The 18,818-nt window shown below is 45.6% G+C and overlaps 2 protein-coding genes across 3 annotated transcripts; both read right to left on the bottom strand.

Moving 5' to 3' along the window:
• Positions 1-3,552: 3,552 nt before the first annotated feature.
• On the bottom strand, positions 3,553-7,393 carry SAP25 (Sin3A associated protein 25). The gene is made up of 6 exons (XM_051996018.1): positions 6,599-7,393; positions 6,380-6,480; positions 6,170-6,279; positions 5,877-6,027; positions 3,990-4,087; positions 3,553-3,879 (listed from the first exon to the last, which is right to left on the bottom strand). The coding sequence occupies exons 1-6, from the start codon at positions 6,718-6,720 to the stop codon at positions 3,676-3,678; spliced, it is 786 nt and encodes a 261-aa protein (XP_051851978.1). The 5' UTR covers positions 6,721-7,393; the 3' UTR covers positions 3,553-3,675.
• A 92-nt stretch (positions 7,394-7,485) lies between these two features.
• On the bottom strand, positions 7,486-18,664 carry LRCH4 (leucine rich repeats and calponin homology domain containing 4). 2 transcript variants are annotated; one of them, XM_051995999.1, is made up of 18 exons: positions 18,353-18,664; positions 13,968-14,112; positions 13,644-13,770; positions 13,371-13,476; positions 12,685-12,821; positions 12,462-12,577; positions 12,175-12,274; positions 11,721-11,811; positions 11,522-11,598; positions 11,319-11,380; positions 11,034-11,150; positions 10,698-10,757; positions 10,526-10,611; positions 10,289-10,372; positions 9,972-10,057; positions 9,660-9,797; positions 9,487-9,564; positions 7,486-8,077 (listed from the first exon to the last, which is right to left on the bottom strand). In XM_051995999.1, exons 1-18 carry the CDS (start codon positions 18,567-18,569, stop codon positions 7,955-7,957), a joined length of 1,950 nt encoding a protein of 649 aa, XP_051851959.1. In that variant the 5' UTR covers positions 18,570-18,664; the 3' UTR covers positions 7,486-7,954. The 2 variants fall into 2 exon arrangements, with proteins under 2 accessions (XP_051851959.1, XP_051851958.1); XM_051995998.1 differs by lacking the exon at positions 7,486-8,077 and adding an exon at positions 8,548-9,224.
• Positions 18,665-18,818: the final 154 nt, after the last annotated feature.

Genomic DNA, 18,818 nt, shown 5'->3' with positions numbered 1-18,818 from the left:
GGGAGTGGGAAAGGGGAGTCCCAGGTGGGAGACTGCAGGGATTGATAGCTTGGAGCTGAGGTAGAATCGCCTATATGCTGCAAGATATCGAATGAGACAAGTAAATAAGGGTGGGAGAGCTAGATGGTAGCGGCGAACGCCTATTGGTCAGTGTTTGGCCAACAAGTCCTAAGATTGGCCGGCGGCTAAATCCTCGCATTAAGTCCCTGTGAACACAATAACCCTTTCCTAGCCCCTCCACAATCCCAAGACTTGGTGCTCTTGTCAGTAAAGCGACTCTAAGCAATTTGCTGCAATGCTGCCTTGTGACACATGCCCTGCTTTAAGTCAATTCCCCCTCCACCTAAGCTAAATCCTAGCAAACCGCCTCACAGCTACCAAGCCTTGTTTTTACTCCAGGCCATTAGGGATTAAATCCCAGGAGTTTAGAACGCTGAGCCGCGGCAGCATCCACTGTCTTAACATCTCTCCAGCTACAAGATCCACCGATAGCTCGGGGTCTCAAACTCACAGGGAAGGCAGACAATGCTAACCAGGCACCACTGCGCCACTTCCCCTCCTCACCCAGATCCCCCCACTGCAAGTCTGAAGTCGAGGGCTAGGAGACAGCAGTGAACTCAGGAGAGAACTGTCCTGAACTGGCTCCATTTAAGTGGACTTAGTGTAAATTAGAAGATGAACTCTGTATTCATCTCCCCTTAACCTCCTTGACCTCCTTCCCCTAGCTAAGCCTAGATCAATTCTTCGATCCCTGTGCCCGGAAGATGGAGCTGGGGACATGCCGAGCTAGGGTTGGTGAGAGGGGCTGGAGGGCTTCAGCGTCCCAAGCCCCCCACTGAGTCACAGACTCAGCCCCGGCCCTGGCCTTGTCATCCTGACAGCCTTGAGGCCACCTGTGGAAGCAAAAGTTGCAGCTGCTCCCCTTCTTCATACTCTGCGCACCCTCCACGGCTAGAATGCTCCAAACCTAGGGACGCGTGAGTTTGGTGGTGTGCCAGTGCGCTTCTGGACCACCGTATAATACAACACTACAGCTCACGTACTACAGCAGTCTGGGAATGGCGGCTGTCAATGAAAGCACGCGACAGACAGACTTGGTATAGCGTCATACTGAAGCTGCGCACGAGCCATCCAGGGCACAAGCACAGCTGAGGGCCTCAGATCTGGGAGGGGAAATGAAGGAGGTCCAGGGAGTCCGACCTGTGAAGATCGTTGGGAAACGATGATGTTCCTTTTATCTTAGATCCCTCTTATTTCCCTCTCTCAGGATACTGCAGAAATAACACCACTGGGTCCCTTTACAAATGTCTTTCCTGTTTGTCCATTCTGTCTCCCCATAGCCTTCCTTTTCTCCAGGTGGAGGCTGAGAGAGGATTCTGGGGTCCGAGACACTGTTGTGTTGCGACTTGGTGTGACCCGTACTCCTCAACGGGCTGCATACTCGTTTGTTACTCGCTGTACGGGAGCTCTGGGGCACTCGGACTCAGGGATGTCCTAGGACTTCTAAAAGTCTGGGAATAGGGAAGCCCTAGCCATGTCCCTCCCCTGCTCCTAAGCCGGTGGCAGTGTAGCATACCAAAGCTTTTTCCTGGAACTGGGCCCTTCTGTTCCCATGGACCCCAGGGAGCTGTAGTATCCATAAGACTGTGCAGGACACTCTAAAGTGACCTAGTAGGACGGGCTTAGGCAATGAGCAGTGCCTTGCAGGGACCTTTCCCGGGGACCCCCAATAGCCCAGCATCAGAGGGCCCCTAAGTCTCAATGCTTAGCCAAGATAACATCCAGATGAGTCCCTCTCTCCCCTCAGGTTCTGAGGTTTGGTTTAAGAGGAAAGTCATCCTGGAAGCAATGTCCTCAGGACAGATACCGCTAGAGCCATGTGGTAGTGGTTGAGAGGAGACACTAGATGGAGGCTGCAGGCAACTTTGTCCACAAGAGGCATCAAGGCCAGGGGGTACATTACAGTGATGGAATTGCGCTAGAAGGATACATGGCTTCCTTTGTATCCTGTAATGGAGAATGCGGTGAGACTCAGGTTGCCATGAGTGAGAACATGATCATCGAAGTAAAGTCCTTCCCAGAATCACTTTGGACCTCCAGCTCCCTTGCCCCACTCCTCAGTGCCAGCAGAGTGAAAAAAACTTTCCCCTGGCATTCCACCGGGCTGACAAACTCCTGGGCTCCCAGTGGTGGAATACATAGGCATTAAAGGTTCAGACTACCCATGAAAACTAGAACAGAAAAGAGGTAACCTCAACTAGATTGACCTGGATCTGAAGCAGGTCTAAATAGACAGGCCTAGATTCATCCTCAGATTCCTATGGGACAAAGAATCAAATTCAGAAGGTCCAGGGAAAACTATGTAGACCAGGGTGTTGTTGCCAACCTTTCACTCCTTTACTAGTCTTGAGTAATTAATGTAGAGTTAGCTGTTTTCTTCCAGGCAGGGTTGCAATTGGATTTATTGGGACTGGGATTGGGATTGGAAGAGTAGAAAAGTGTATGTATAGTGCTAGCCCTCTCCTTTTAGAACCCAACACAACTGATCCAGGAACTAAAGAGATTTAACCTTCTAAAATCTTTCCCCAGTAAAGTCATCCAATTAATCCCTCAGTACTTGCCTGGCTAGGCTTGCTTCCTTTAAAACTCTAAAAGATGACCTAGAAAATGCACCTTCAAAAATCCAATAATTTCCCCTTGGAAAAATGACATTTATAAGTAGCCAGATGGTGCAGTGGATAGAGCACCAGCCAAAAAAAAATTTTTTTTAAAGAAAAAATGCCATAAAAATTTTTTTTAAACTACCCACATATAAGATAGCTGCTTAATTCTTTTTCTCTTTCTCTCTCTAGAATCTGGTCAACAAAAACAGGGAATTCTACTGTAGCAACTCTCCAGAGGTGCTTCCTTATTCCCAAACTACTCCAAATTATTTCAAATTCCTGCAGTGGTCTTCGCACATCCTGACCTACACATTTGTAAAGTCAAATGTCCTGGTGCTTTTCCTATACATCAGTCCCTCCACTGTATTCCTAGCCAAATTTCCATGAGTCAGGGAGTAATCTACATATTTCTCCCTTGACAGTTAAGAGAGGCCATAAAGGCACCTTATATGTAATTCTGGAAGTGGCCCCTTTTAAGCTCTAACTTGAAAAGTTGAAGTTTCAATTTCAATGGGGGCCTCTCAACAGTCTGCCCAAAATAATGACCCCTAATTATATGACAGAACCTAACTCCACAATGATTTCCCCATATGTTATCTTCCCTAAGTACCCAACTCCAATAGAACAAGCTGGGTAAAAGGGGAAAAAACTGGATGATTTATCATCCCCATAGGATCATTTTGGAACCACTTTGTCTTCCTTGACTATAAGCCTATGTTACAAATAGTTTAGACTGTAAATAGCTTGAGAGTAGTTATTTTTATTCTTTGTATTTGTTAGCACCTAACAATATAATACACGGGATGATTTTGATAGTGAGACAGTTAAGCATACATTACCCTGACTCTTTATTCAACCCCACAGCAATAGACCAAATACAGCAAAAGGGTAGAGGGAACCCTTTTATTCATTCCCAACACCTGTAATATTACAAACAAGAAATGAGTAGCTTTCCTCAACTTGCAATGAGATGTGCATAGGACGAGAATGTGATGATAGAATCCACCTTTGGCTAGGTGGGCTGAGTGGGTGGGCTTAGGGAGGAGTTTGGAGTGGTGGTGGTAGATTTGGTCTCCCCTCGGTTCATCTCAAGTAAGCAGGTAACAGCTGTTATTTCCGGACCATACTGCCAAGTCAAGATAGGGGCTGGGTTTGGCTGTATCCAGAATGACATTATAGGTGGTGGGGTAAGAAGCTGCCTAGACTTCCTCAGGATCTGAAGAAACAACAATAATTGGGTTAACATGGAGAATGCTTGAAGAGCGTGCAATAAGGGCCTTATTCCAATCCACTCCAGGTCCCGGATAGAAAAGGAGGATTTCTCACCTGTTGGGGAGGTTGGGACAGGCCAACAGGAATCCGAGTAATAGAAGGCAAGAGAGGGTCGGAAAAAAAGAAATCTTCTGAGCAAAGAGCCTGGAAACCTTAAGAGAGTGATTAACATTCATAGGGTACTTCAGTTTCACAAAGCGTGGTAGGAGAGTGATTATCATTATCTAACCTTGAATTCACCCTTGAGGACTCTTTCATCCAACCAAATCCAATCAGTACGTAAATTGCACAGATTGTAACTAAACATCTCTCAATTGGATCTTTTCCACTCAATCACAGTCACAATCTTAATTCAGGCCCTCCACAAGATAAAAAGACAATTGTGTAGCTTTAATTGCTTCAAGCAACAAATATCTACCAAAGAATCCTAAAGCTTAGTTCAAAGCAAAAGCTTGCAGTGTTTCCAAACTATTTCTAGGGTGAGATGAATTCCTCTCTGCCTCACATCTGAGGCCCTCCACAGAAGGGCCCAGATCTTACCTTTCCAGCTTTAACTGGAAAGCATTATTCTCCTTTGCAATCTCTTTTTTTCTGGGTAAACTGAACATTAACAAAAGTTAACTGGACATTTTATCCCCTCGCTTCATGTATTTGTACAAGTTGTGTCATATGCCTAAATGCTCCCATCAAGGCTCAGCTCTGTGAAGACTTAAATTTTAATAGCTAGTATTTATATAGATACAAAGTACTTTACAAATATACAAAGCACACAACAAATTGCTCTTCACAACTGGTACCAAGTTGACATTCCTAAAGCACAGGTCTGAAGAAGCCTAAAGAAACTGCAGTTGTTGCCTTTACTGTGTGTGTTTTTATTCTATAAAGTACAAACTCCTGTTTGGAATTCACAAAATAACCTAGCACCAATCTAGCTTTTTGAACTGACAACTCCTATTTTCATTTACTCTATGTAGTTCAAGCAACCAAACAAACCTATTGAAGAAGGAATTCAGAAACTCGAAATCTCCTTGAAGGAGAAAATCTCCTTCAATTCTGCCTCAGAGAGGGATACCTCCCCCCTTCCCCGCCAGGGAAACAAACAAACAGTTTCATTCGGTTATCTAGGTGGGGTTGATTCAGTCCTGAGCAAAAGAATTCCAACCCCATAGAATTAAAGAAACTCATTGAATTCTATTCAAATTCCAGCCCAAGCTGAAACCCAGCTTGTAGAATTCCACCCACTAGCCCCCTTCAGCTTGTAGCCAAAGATCCTATTATAAAAGAGCCAATCTAAAATCATCTTTGTAGAGGTTCTAAACATGCCATGCTATGCCAAGGAAGCCTCTGCCCACTGGAAAATATTCTTTTCCAGTCAGGATTTCTAACCTTACTTCCCAATCCGTATAATAAACTTCTTTTATCAATCTAGGTTTTCGGGTTTGTAAATTCCTTTACAGAGAACCTCTGCGCCGCCAGAAAGGACTTCCCCAAAACTCCCTATCCTTGAGCCGAATCCCAAGGGGATGCAGGGGAGACAAACCTCTCTATTAGGTTCCCTGAACCCCGAACCTGTCACTAGATCTCAAACTCCCTGAGTACCAGAAACCCTAATCTCATTTTAGTTCCCTAAATCCAGACATTATCATTTGGATCCTTACTAAAGGGAACTCCAAAACTTAAACCTCATCATATTTTTGGTTCCCTGCTATAGAAAGTCTCCCCTTGATTCCCAAGAGGAGTTGGAGCTTTCTCTGGAATCCAGAATTTAGCATAGTACAGAGTTCATAACAGAAATGGCTAAAAGCTGGAGGGGTTGAACTGAAGGAGTTTCTCAAGAAGGAACCTTCAAAAAAACAGAAAAGCCAGATTCCTCAATCCACCAACATATGTCCTGATCTACATCAGTTTGTAACCTAGTTAATGAGGAACCAAGTTCAGTACCTTTGTCATTCTGGGAGCTCTCTCTATTCCTTTTGACTTCAGGTAAAGCTAGGGATTGGGTGTCACTGGCCCGGGCATCAAACAATTCACAGAATGATGGATGCCAGATGGTCCTGAAGGAGAGTGAGTTACCAGATCCAGAATTCCCTGCCTGGGAAAAGATTTTTATTTTAAAATTCAACATTGACCCTCTCCCTCTCCCTCCCAGGATCACTTCTCAGATTCCAAACCATCCTTAAACCCCAGTCTTCATCCCCATGTCCTGTTATTTCCCCTCTCACACCCCCCATCACCATTTCAGTTACTGCTCCTTTCTCATAGTCAGACTCCCAGGGAGCTGCCCGCTGCCGCTGCCGCTGCCGCCGCCGCCTTCCCTTTTTGAAGTTCCGGGTGAGAACTGGGGCTGGGAAGAAAGTTAAGTATAGTCAGAATAGGCCAAAAACTAGAAAGGAAGAAGGCACTTTAGGTTCAAAATTTTAATGGGATGGAAAATGTTGACTCACTCTGATCCCCTTGATTTTGCTGACCACGGTCAAGCATAACGTCTGGTGGCCGAATTTGATCCCTATGGAGTTGAGGCCCAGCAAAGGATTCAGGTTGGGGGCTGAAAGTCAAGAGAAATACTAAATTGACCTCCTAGGAACCTCCCCTTTTCTCTCTTCCATTTACTCTGCTAAGCCTAACCCCCACCGACCTTGAGCTTTACCCTAACATACACTGACCTGTGGGATGGGGGATCCCTGTGTCTTGGACTCTCCTCTCCTGAGCCACAGTCCTCTTCTTGATCATAAGGGTCTTTATCCCGATCTTCCTCTCCTCTCCCAGGGGGGAGGCAGGGGATCATTTTAGGGGGGTGGGGAAGTCGAGTACAAAAAGCTATGTCCTCTATACCGTTTACACTTAGAAGTCTTGCTTCCTAATTTTTCCTCCACCTGGATATATTGTCTCTCCCAACTTTCCTCCAGCTTTCTTGGCGCTCTGTTCCCACCATGTTCCCTCAGATTCTGGTTCTGCTTCCTCTGCCACACTTAACTGGGGTCATAACCTTGGGCCAACAATCCCTTTTCCACCCTGGATGCCCTCGAGTCCCACCAAATAGGTATCCCAGACAGCTGTCGAAGTAGCTCAAAGACCTGACAAGTCTTACCTAGGAAAAGAAGGGGTGAAGTTGCCGGACGGATCCCGGGGTACCTCCCTCCCCAACTGAATCAGGGCGGAGGAGACGCTAACCCCGCAGGGCGGGGTACGCGCCTGGAGTAGGGGTTTCCAAAAAATTTTTTTTAGAAAGCAGATCCGCAAATAGGTCAGGAAGAGCCGAAGGGCAGGAAGCCAAGACCAAGGGGATGGCCCTTTTACCACCTGGGATTCCCCCTGGGGAATAGTCACACGTCACTGATTGAGGTGGGGCAATAGCAAAAGGAGGTAAGAGGGGCGGGGCAGAGCAAAATGCCGGAAAAACTGAGGAGAGGAAGAGATAATGGAGTTGAGATAGTCCAAGTAAAAAGTACACTAGAAGAGAAGCCTAATTTCCCTGTTGCTTCCCCCTCCAAACCCCCTCCCCCCCAATTAAAAAAAAAAAAGTCTCAAAACAATTGATTCACAGGCAGCCTAACTGAAAAATCAACCCAGGAGACTCCTGGCTATCCTTTATTGGGGTACTTGACACAGCCTGAGTTTTGTCCAGAGAGATTTAGTCCATATACCTCCTTGCTCTATATCCCAGACTTCACTTGCCTCTCCCCTCAGAATCCAGTCCAGCCATTTCTCCAGCTGGCCATGGGAAGTTCTATGGTGGGTACTTCAGCGTTTCATTAGGAAGTTACTGCTCCCTACACCAGTAACAATCTAGAAATAATATCTGAGGGGCCTGGGGTCAGGGCTTGAGGTCTTCCCATCTAAGAGTCTAGGAGGGAGTGGGAGGCAGGGAGGGGAACAGGACTGAGGGAAGGCCCCTCTGCTTCATTCAACTTCCAACTGGTTTGTGAATGGCAGTAACTTATAAATATCCATGTTTGCTGATGGAGGGAGAAGAGTATTTGGGTTCCTGGATGTCTTGTCTGATTTTCCCTTCCCCTCTCCTAAGGATGCCCATGGGACCCTGCCTGCTCCAGCAAGGCATGGACAGCAGTGGCGATGTTGGGGAGGCCCTTTTCAGGAATCCCCTCTTCTTCTAAGATGTGGTGGGGCTGGCACAGGGACTCCTGGGGGGAGGAGGGAGGGGGGAAATGAAGAATTCTATGTTAGTCTTCATGAACTAACTTCTCTAGCCCACCCACTCCTGGTAAGGTAAATAAGAGACCCCAGTCTGGCCTGGGAGCATACTTTTTCTTCTTAGCCAACACCATTTCCTGTATCTAGCCCTGCATACAGACACTGCACATAGACTGGAAAGAAGTCTAGAAGGGACGGGATAGATCAGTGCTTAACACAAAGTGCTCATCAACTGTTAATTGCAGTATTGGAATAAAACTTTATGTCTGAAGGAGAGAAGATCTGAGCAGTTTTGGAGGACTACCCTTCAGAGCGTACCAAGTGGCAGTGGAGTGGGGCAATATTTTTGACTCAGGAGACTTCCTATTTATTGGCTAGAAAAGGGAAGCGAGTGGGAAGATGGTATCAGAGTAACACAGAGCAGATACAAAATACACATAACACCACACAGAGGCAGTGGTCAAGGTCTATACAATTTATAAACAAAGAGGGAGTCTTGGGCAAGGGCCCTACCATTCCCTAAAAATATAATGATTTCTCTACAAAATAAAGATAATTTAACAGGAGAGGACTGGGTGGAGGGGGAAGGTAAGAGGAAAAGGGAGAAAAGAGGTAGAACAGAGTGCAGGGGGCCCAAAGCCTCTCTAAAGAATCCAGAACCAGAGGGAATGAAGAGAATCCACAATAAGTGAGGATAAGGGCCCATGGTGAAGGGGGATGAGGCAGCATGAGACTCCTGAAGTCATTGTATACATATATGGAAAGAGGAAGCAGTAAAGCTTTGTGAAGGCAAAAGGCATCATTGGTCAGAAAGAATAGGAAAAGGGTAACTGAGTTAAGTCCCCACAGTCAAAATTTTTTTTGAGGGGAGTGGGTAGTGGGGGAAGGAACTGTCATAAATAGGCACAAAAGGTTTGAGGATGTTCAGACTCCAAGGTCCTAGGAGCCTAGAAGCCCAGCGTAGGTGACATAGAGCAGGAACATGAGGACCACGTAGAATAAGGCGAAGCCACCCAGGCTGGGAGAGAGCCCAAGGGGCAGGGGGCCCTCCCTCCCACCACACTTCACAGCCTCCATCGTGGTACGTAGCCCCTGTGTGGTACCCTGGAGGAGGTCGGAGGGCAGGCACAGGTCAGCCTGAGGTAGGTCAGAAGGGCAGGGAAGCAGAACAGACAGACAGACATCAGCAGCAGCAAAACCTTCCCCTCCCAAATCTCCCTCACATGCTGAAACCCATAGCTAAACTTTTCCCCATATAGACATGCTTTCTGGTGGGATCTACAACCCCTTTTGTTTCCTTCATGCAACACACCCAGCCCTCCTCCTCCATGTACCTCTCTCCCCCCAACTTCACAGCATGCATCCCACCAGTAGGGTCCCACAGCATCCTGCTCCCTACCTCAGGTACTCCCATCTTTCGACAGGCTTCTAAGAAACTCTCCACATTCTTTCGAGCCTTGAGAGCACTAAGTTTTGGCTGAGATGGGGATGAGGAAATTGGAGGTGAAACATAACAAAGTGACTAGTGACCCACCCTCTTTCTTGCACCCTTCTTCTCCCCTATATACTAACCACAGCAGGTGAGGGTACATGGATGAAGGGCACAGAACGTGGACGGAGGTGGTTGGCTAACTGACACAGGACAACACCATTAGCCAGAGCATCAACTAAATCCTCAGGCAGGGATTGTTGTAAGCAAGATTCAAGGACCTGAGGACACATAATGGTTACAGCATTAGCTTTCTACCTTTCCATTTTCTTTATGAGTTCCACAAAGTAGAAATTGTTAGAGGAGATCTAGTATCTGCAAATGAGGTTGGAGCAGAATTCTTGGGTCCCTAAAAGGAATCTGAAACTACTTCTGTTATAAGGCTGAAGACCTACCTGTCGGAGTTGAGTCATTAATTCTTCCTTGTCCATTGACTGGTGGGACCTTCTTGGCCTCAGAATGGGCTCTGATGAAAGTGGGCCTGGGAAAGAAGATAAAGATAAAGTTGACTTCTCCATGCTATACTCCTCTCCCTCACATTTTTCCTCAACACTCCAACTGGGAGATACTACATCTATATCTCCAAATGGGAGATACTTACAAGTGATACAAGTCTAGGATGATATCCGAGATTTCAAAAATTTGTAGGGGGGTAGGAAGGGAAGTGATTAACACAGGAACATAGGAAGTTGCTCAGCAGGCTGCACCTCACCTGAGCTGCTCTGAGAAGATGAACGGAATAGGAAACTATTTGGCTTTTGGAAGGAACCAAGTGGCTGGAAAGATGGGCCAGTGGCTAGGGAAATGAAGAGGTAAAAGAAAGAAAAAGATGAAACCTTAGAACGTCAAAGTTGTACTCCATCCCACTCCTGACCATAGTTCTCCTGCAGATTCCATCTCCATCTAAGAGATACCTTTTCCCCTCACCCTTAAGGGCCCTATATCTCACCTGAACAGGCTGTCTGGTGAGGGTCCAGGGAAGAAGGGTTAGGTTCAGGGGCTCCAAACTGGGGGCCACTTCTCTTAAAGGGATTACTAAGGGGAAAAAGTTAATTGGGAGAAGATATGTTGGGAAGGATGAAAGCTAAGTTAAGAATAGAGATGAGGAAGAAAAGACTTACTTGTAGGAGGCTATGCATGTAGCACTTCCATCACTACTTTTGTTTGCCATTTTCAGGAAACTAGAAAGAAACCATAAAGACAGAAAGTGAAAAATACACATTGGAAGAATATTCATACAGAAATGAATTCCTCACTCTATATGAATATTCTTCCAAGGTAAGTGGGAAAATCAACAACGTATCAAAGTCTTGGGCCTATGGCAGGTGAATGAGATACACATGGGGTAGCTGCTTCTAATTCCACCTTCCACCATCACCAACAACCAAACATAGCCATTATGTTCCCATTACATTCCATCTCATTCCACCAGTCTCACCCTTGTCTATTTCTCATACCTCTCCTTTCTGGGGAGTCCCCACAAGCCTCCCTGCTGCTGTTGCCTCCTCTCTCGATCTTGCCACAGCTGCAGAGTCTCTGGCCGACGACGTTCTTCCCCAGCTTGCTCCTCCAATCTGAAAGGTCACACAGGGAAGTCACGAAAGGGATTACCCCATCCATGATGTCCAGAGGGAAAGAGGATTGAGGAAAAAAGTCAAAGAAGAGAAAGAGCAGGATGAGAAGTGATTATAATGGAGTGATCCTGGGGCAGTGAGCAGATAATGTTACTAGGGCAGTGATACCTAGCACTAGCAGGCTTTTCTACTTGCATCTCTGGGATCTTTTGCTCTGCCAGCTGCTGCTCCTGGGAAAGGAAGGTATACAATAGTCATGTTGAGAGATCTGCCATAGCCACACTCCACCCTGTTAACACATTGAATTTTCCTCAAGAGCCCATCCGGCCCTTCCATCTCCCCTAGTATTACTAAAGCTGGGACCCCCTCACCTCAATAGGACCTCTCTCCTCCTCCTCCCCAGGTACATTGCTGTCTATGAAGTCAATTTGTTCAGGGTCCCCATCACCTGAGAAGGCCAAGGGAGGGTGGTCAAGGAAATATTTAGCTTCCCAGCCCCACCCTATCCATCCCAGAATCACTAATAGCCCCCATTTTTTCTTCATTCTCTGTCACCTCTGCCCCACTCACCTATATGATTTTCCCTCTGCTCCCTAATCCCCCGAGGCTCTTGAGTCAATTCTGAGATACGAAAAGATAGTTCTGAAAATTCATCTGTCAGCTATAAAGAGGGAGAATGAGAACCTCTGAGATCAACCCCCAACATCACAATTATACAGTGTGTGATGAAAGGAGGAAGTGGATAATTTTTTATGTATAAATTAGTAGGGGTGGAAAAGTAAAAGTGTCAGACCATGAGTCTGATCCTTCTACTGCTACTCTCAGCTCCTTCTATGGGAAACAGACAACCTTAGCATCCAATAAAAAACAAAGTCCCTTGACTCCTAGTGCTGTTTCCTTTTTCTTCTTCTGATAGAGGAAGACAGTAGGGGCACTGGATTTCTTTTGTTTCAGAAGAAGATTCTTTCCTAGAAGTTCTCTCATAGGATTGGGAAAGGAATGTTCTACTTGGGTAGGTCTTTACCTCATTTCCAGACCACCTCTTACTTCCACTGTCAACACTGTGGAAACCAGAGTCCAGCCCACCATCATACCGGCGTCCAGGGAACAAATCTTCCACAGGGCTAAAGTTGGGGGTTGAATGTCAACTGAATAGAGCTAATATTCTCCCCTTTCCCCACATCATTCACAAGTTTAAATTTTCCATTTATCTAAGAAAGAATCCAATCCAAAACTACCCTGAATACCATGGTCCACAAAACTATAACATGGGCTTTCATTAAGCATGTAACTTTATAACCTGTGACCTACCAGTGGCTGAAGCTTGTTGAATGAGAGGGTGGCAGGTCCCCAAATCCAGAGACTCCCCGTTCTCCAGCTTCTAATGAAAGGTACTTGAAGATATGAAGCTTTCCCTTCAGGCAAATCTGGGGGTCGGAAGAAAGAAAGGGAGAATGCAAAAAGAACTATGAGGGGCAATCTTCAGGGTAACCCCCTCTTCCCAACTTGCCCTTCTGCATCCAGGATACTTCACCTGTGCAGGAGGGCTCTGAAGGGGGTTGCTATCCAGCAGAATGACTTGGAGATGCCTGAGGCGGCGGAAAGAGCTTGGGATTCGAGAAACATGGTTACAGGAGAAATCCAAACGGACAAGAGGAAGGTCTCCCAACTCTGGAGAGCAAATAATGATTTGAGATTGGACCATGGAATGGAAGGTCAGCTCCACCCTAACTATCCAACCCTATTTCCCGCTACTCCCCCACCCCACACACCTTCCATTCCTACCAGGCTGGTCTCCTGTCTACTGGTCCACACCATGCTCATTCCTGCCTTTGTGTCTTCCATCATGTTACCCCCACTTGGAAGGTTCTCTATCCAAATCCTACCATCCTTCAAGGCTCAGCTCAAGTTTCACCTCTTCCATGAAGCTTTCCCTGGCTCTTCCAGCCCACATTGGTCTCTCCTTTCTCTGAACTCCTAGTATACTTATAATCAGAACCACATAATTTAGCATTTAATTTACACACTGTCTTGTATTTTTCTTTGTCTCTTGTCTGTTAGTTTGCCGTTCTTCAACTAGATTGGTGAGGGTAAGAACCATACATGATTGTTTGTTAAATGATTGATGGTTAATTTGAGAAAGGGATGGGTGGTGAATAGAAGGAAGCTTCTGGAAGAACAATGAGGATTTTAACCCACCCAAGCCCTGACCTCCCTCACCATCAGGAAGAGTGCTGAGCTGATTCCTCCGAACATTAAGATCCCTCAAGGAGTGGAGTTTACCCAACTGGAGGGGAAGGGACTGAAGCTCATTGCTGCTTACATCCTGAAATTAAGAAGTTGGGATTTGAGGCCAGAGGTGACCGTGGGCCAGCCCCTCTAACTCAATCCATTTAGTATTTTGGCATCATCATCTATTCCCCACCTTCAACCCAACTCCCAGCAATTATTTCTCTCCTCAACCTTCCCCTTCCCTGGTTGTCCCATTCTCACAAGCTGTCTTAGACTTCCCAAGGCCCCAATGTCAGGAGGCAGGGATCCCAGCTTGTTGTTGCTGACAATGAGCACACGAAGGGGCAGCTGGCAGATATAAGGAGGCAGCGACAACAGTTGGTTCCGGCTGTAAAGGGCAGGGGAAAAAGATAAGATCTAGATGGCCCAGGGAATGCCTACCTGCTTTTAGAAGGTTCTGTAAGATTTAATAGTTCAGGATTCAATCCCAGGGTTTAATAGCCATACATGAGGTTCAGAGTGAGGCAGGATGTTCCCACTCCCCTTCACTTTTAAAGCTGAGATCTCCCCAAATAACCACTGTACCTTAGGTTGAGGTAAGTAAGGGCTGTGAGATTTCCCAGCGCTGGGTTCAGACACCGAAGACAGTTGTGATAGAGGCTCAGCCCCTCTAGGGACACCAGCTGACATGCTGCCTCTGGCACCTCAGGGAACCGGTTCCTGGACAGGTCTAGAAGGGATCAGGTATAGAGTAGGAGATAACTATGGGAAAGTCCAGTCTTCTATATAACAAGGTTCCTGACTTATCCAGGAGTAGCATAAGCACCTCTACCTCTTACTATAAAAAGAAGATGACTACTTAAGGCTAACATAACCTAGGCCCCACAAAAGAGAAGGCAAAAGAATGAAATAAGGGGAAACAAAGAAAATGTTGAGGTTATAGGCAGGGGGAGAGAAAAGGAAGAGCCTGAGACAGGGAAACAGGAGTTCTCTATCTCTCTATATGACACTCTTTTCTATCCTCACCTCATCCCTCTGAGGTGGGTAAGCCTATCTCAGGGGAATCCAAGATTCCCTGTGTCCTGGGGCTCCAACTGATCAGGTAGAAAGAGTAGAAAGGTACTTCCTTCTCCAAGCAGTAATGAGCTAAGAGGTGAGGATCCACTGGGTTAAAAAAAGAAAATGAAACCAACAAAAAACAAAACAAACAAACAACCACTACCAACAACAAAAAACAACCTTCCTCTCAACCAATTCCCTCCAGACTGGCCCCAGATGGCTACTTCCCTAGTGAAGCTAACATGGCTACTCTCTACAATCCCCATTCCCCAATCGGGCCGCCCTCCCTCTCCAGTTAAGATTGTATAACTTAGCTTCATTTCCTCTTTCACCCGACCCTGCCATGTGAAGAAGTTCGGTCTTCACAGAAACCATCTCTCTCCACTTGAAGACGAAGCAGAATCTTGGGTCTAACTACCTTGAGTCTAATTAGCTAGCTAATCCACTTAGGCCAGACTCCTCCCAACTCTAGGAAATCCAGAAACCCAGAACTCCTTTTATTTCTACTGGTTAACCAGGATATGGAGTGGAAGGCTTGGACAATTCTCAGGATTATATCCCACCTCCATTCTCCAGTGCTGAAAGAAGAGTTTTCCTGAGTAGGGGAACATTTAACCCCCAAGGAAATTGGCCTCATAGCAAAGTGCAATGAAAAAAACCTATGCACCACCATCTCAGTTTTTCACAGGGCAAACAGAAGGGGAAAGCCTCAAAAGGTTCAGCTACAGATAAGCTATGTGTCATCTGAGAAGACATTTCTGGAAATACCTAGAATTCCCATCTCATTCACCACCTGGCTTGGTGAACCAGGGAAAAGCCCTCAAAGTAGGAAGGAAAAAGGAGCCCAAGCCTTTTTTTTTTTTTTTTTTTTTTTTTTGGGGGGGGGGGAAGGGAAGAGGAGGGCAAAGCAAAGACAGGATGTGGTCAACAACAGGCTGCCAGCACTTCTCTTTTTCTAGAATTATTCCCCAAACCCCATTTCAGGTTCATCTTTGTGTTAGGCCCCAAGGAATAGAATCCACTGGAATGAGGAAATAAAAGTATTTCTCCTGTATGAAGAGGGAGGTATTGAGATAGATGGGCTTGGGGAAGACAAGGGAAATGGGGAACCCATTTCTCTGGGTTCCAAAAGAGCTGGCAGAAAAATGAAATTCTAGTTTTCAAGTCAAGTCAAGAAAAGTAAAGGAGGGGGAATTCTAATGTTTTATCAGGGGAGAGGAAACACTAAAGAGGAATCTTTGAAGAAAGTGAGGTTTACTTTTCTTCTCTATGAAGATGGTGACTGCTTATTAGTCATAATAATATAAGAATAACATAACATCATAAGATGATGGGGGAAAGGGCAGAGTTACATGTAGGGCTTCCCAGGGAGACTTCAATTACTTCCTTAAACCTGGAGAAAAATCACAGAACCTGTCTGTGAAACAGAAATTGGGGAGTTGAGAGAAAACAGAAATAAAAGAAGGTAGTAAATGAGGGGGAAACCATAGCAGAAAGAATACTATGTTTTGAGTCATAAAATCCCTGAACTTCTTTGGGCTTCTGTAAAATTAGATGGCTTGGTTCCTTCCATTCTACATTTATGACCCTATGATATGATGATATCTACCTTTAAGAAGCCTAAAGCTTGAGAGCAACCAGCCATGGAGTCAGGAAGAGTTGAGTTCAATCCAATTTCAGACACTTAACATATCCTAGCTGAGTGACCCTGGACAAGTCATTTAACCTCCTTCTCTCTCTTCCAAAAAAAGAAAGAAGCAGGCTAATGCTTTAGACACTTTCCTTTTCCACATTACTTTCCAAGTCTGTGAAAAGAACGCTGGATACAGCAGCATCAGTCTAGTACATACAGGACTACCAGAAGGAATAGGAGTGCTAGTGTATTTGAAAGAGAAATTGTTACAAGGATAGCTGAGATTTTCTCACTCTCTCTAGCTGCCACACAATTGTGGATACACACTCCGAAGTCTCAGATAAAAGACTAGGAGGGAAGTGAGAGCTGTTTGAGTATAGAAAGAGGATAATAACTGGTAAAAAGAAAAGGAAAAAGAGTGGAAGTGTTTTCTAAATGGCTTTCTCTCCCCTACCTCCAGTGCCTCCTGTCAAAAAAACAAAAAACCCACCATCAAGACCCATGGATGACATTTGGTCTTTTTAAAAGTAAAAAATAGAGACACAGCTGGTAGCTAGATAAAGCATGACCTGGAGTCAAGAAAACCTGAGTTCAAATCCATCTTCAGACATTTCCTAGCTGTGTGATATTGGGTAAACCACTTAACTTCTAACTGTCAAAAGCATTCACTAGAATAGGAAATAATAAATTACTCCAATATCTTTGCCAAGAAAAGCCCATGATAGCTACGATCAATGGAGTCATGAAGAACTGGAAACTTACTAAACAACAAAGCCTATTATTATACAGGCCAAGAAGGTCCACAGATAATGAGAGATATCTTCAAAGTAGGAATTGGTGGAAGTGGAGTGGAAGGAGGAGGTAGGAAGACAGATAACTCTAAGCTAACTTAAGGAGATGGGCCTACTCGCCACTCAGTACCCAAGAAAACCGAAGAAATAAGAGACACACTCATTCTTTCTAGTTCAGAAATGGGAAGGGAGAAAAAAGCTCCTTGAGTTTGGTAGTAAGAGTTCTCATTCAGTAAGTACAGGATCCCCCAGATTAAAATTAAAATAAGAGAAAGATGACTTTACTCTTTACACCCTAGGCTGGGCCTGGGTAGGACTCCAAGAATGCACATTTCTGACAGCTGAAAGCTCTAAGTCCTAGCCTGCCTTAACAAGCAGCTGGGTCTGAGCTCCCCTGTTTCCCAACTAACATCAGCTCTGCAAATTAGCATGATTAGAAGGCAATATTGTCTATTCCGTAGGAGTTGAGTGTGAGAAAAACGGTAATTCATACAAGCTAGGAGTTAAGAAACTTGGGTTCTAATCCCAGTGGGTAAATAACTAGTAGTTATTACACAAAGGTAATAAACATGTATGTTTGACTATGGGCAAGTTACTTTTCTTTCAGCTATTTCTTCATTTATAAAATAAGGACCTAGTTGTAAAATATTAGAATCTTAACTAAGAAGGGATATCGGGAAAGAAACAGGGAGAATGAGTCTTTTCTCCTTTCACTCTGATTTCTCCATCTAACTTTAATCTTAACGACCTTCCAACTCACTTGTGAGTAAAGCAGAAATTATAAAGATATGAATTGTGAGCCTTCTGAGGTCACAGGCTCTTCTCAATGACTTCAGGGGTGGAGAGCAGGAGAAACTCAAATAAGAAACCAAGGGGTAGGATAGGGCAGTTAAGCCTAGGTAAGGTGGCTTCAATTCACAAGGTTCTACCATTAGGCTTACTTGATAAATTGGATTGGTGGGAGGAAGTATGTTAAAATTCCTGCAAGAAAACGAATAGTTCAGTCCTTGAGAGAAGGAAGGGATTCAGGTGAGAATTGAGATGAGCTTAGGAAGAGAGAAAAGTAGTCAGAAATCATTAAAGTCAGAACTTCGAAATGAGGAGACATTAAAAAATGAAGAGGTTGGAATAGATGTTAAATGATTTCTTCCGCCTCTAAGTGAGGGAACAAGCCTCCATGCAAAGCAGTGGACGTCAAGTTATGCAAATCAAGAGGCGCGGTCAGAAAAGTTCCAAGTAGAATTTAGCCAATTGGGGGTATAACTATGCAAAAACGTATAGCGAATACAAAGGCCAACATGCCAGATTTGTAAAGAAGGTGGTTAAAGTTAACGCAAAGGGAGCTCAGATAACCCAGGCCAAGCTTGAGGGGCGTAGCTATGCAAAAGAGAAACGATCAGAAGCTCTCCAGAGAAAAAGTACGTAAGAGGCGTGGTTATGCAATTAAGGACCCACCAGTCCCAAGCCTGGTGCAAGGGTGAACTTACCAGCTTGGGTGATATCAGATAGGTCGTAGCCACTGGCCGTGCCCCTGGGGAATTGCTTCAGACGTCGGTTCGACAGGTTCAATGTTCCAGTGGCTACAGCTTCTTCCAGAGCTCGCTCGGCGCTACGGCTCCCCGGCAACCCCGTAGATCCCGGAACCCGGGCCGCTGCCGTCTCCTCGCCCCCGACGGCAAGTGGGGCTATAATTGCAGCAGCCATTCGTTCCCGGCGATTTTCACAACTGTCTGAAGAACGGGAGCGGCCTGACTTTCCCTCCCCCTCCTCGGAGCCGCCGTAGTCTCTCAGGGAAGAGAGAGAGGGGTCAAAAACCTCGCGGAGCAATCGCCGTAGCGGGACGGGTGAGATCAGCCAATCAGGACTGACTACGGGAGATGACTCTATCCCTCGAGAGAGGAGAGAGAGAAGGAGGAGGGATAGAATGGAGTGCTCGCCAACGGCCGCGGCTCG

The sequence above is a fragment of the Antechinus flavipes genome, chromosome 4 (genome assembly GCF_016432865.1).
Source record: "Antechinus flavipes isolate AdamAnt ecotype Samford, QLD, Australia chromosome 4, AdamAnt_v2, whole genome shotgun sequence".
Taxonomy (NCBI): Eukaryota; Metazoa; Chordata; class Mammalia; order Dasyuromorphia; family Dasyuridae; genus Antechinus; species Antechinus flavipes.
The sequence above is the reverse complement of the archived record's forward strand: the minus strand, read 5'-3'. Positions and strand labels throughout refer to the sequence as shown.

Bases quoted from the DNA above. Each gene is read 5' to 3' on its own strand.
- SAP25 (XM_051996018.1), bottom strand. From the start codon at position 6,720: ATGATCCCCTGCCTCCCCCCTGGGAGAGGAGAGGAAGATCGGGATAAA. The intron at 6,481-6,598 runs GTCAGTGTATGT...CTTGACTTTCAG, and splicing joins AGGGATCCCCCATCCCACAG to CCCCCAACCTGAATCCTTTG. The intron at 4,088-5,876 runs GTACTGAACTTG...CACTCTCTTAAG, and splicing joins GAGCTCCCAGAATGACAAAG to GTTTCCAGGCTCTTTGCTCA.
- LRCH4 (XM_051995998.1), bottom strand. From the start codon at position 18,569: ATGGCTGCTGCAATTATAGCCCCACTTGCCGTCGGGGGCGAGGAGACG. The intron at 13,771-13,967 runs GTACAGTGGTTA...TGCCCTTTACAG, and splicing joins CTTACTTACCTCAACCTAAG to CCGGAACCAACTGTTGTCGC. The intron at 9,798-9,971 runs GTAGGTCTTCAG...ATGTGTCCTCAG, and splicing joins TAATGACTCAACTCCGACAG to GTCCTTGAATCTTGCTTACA.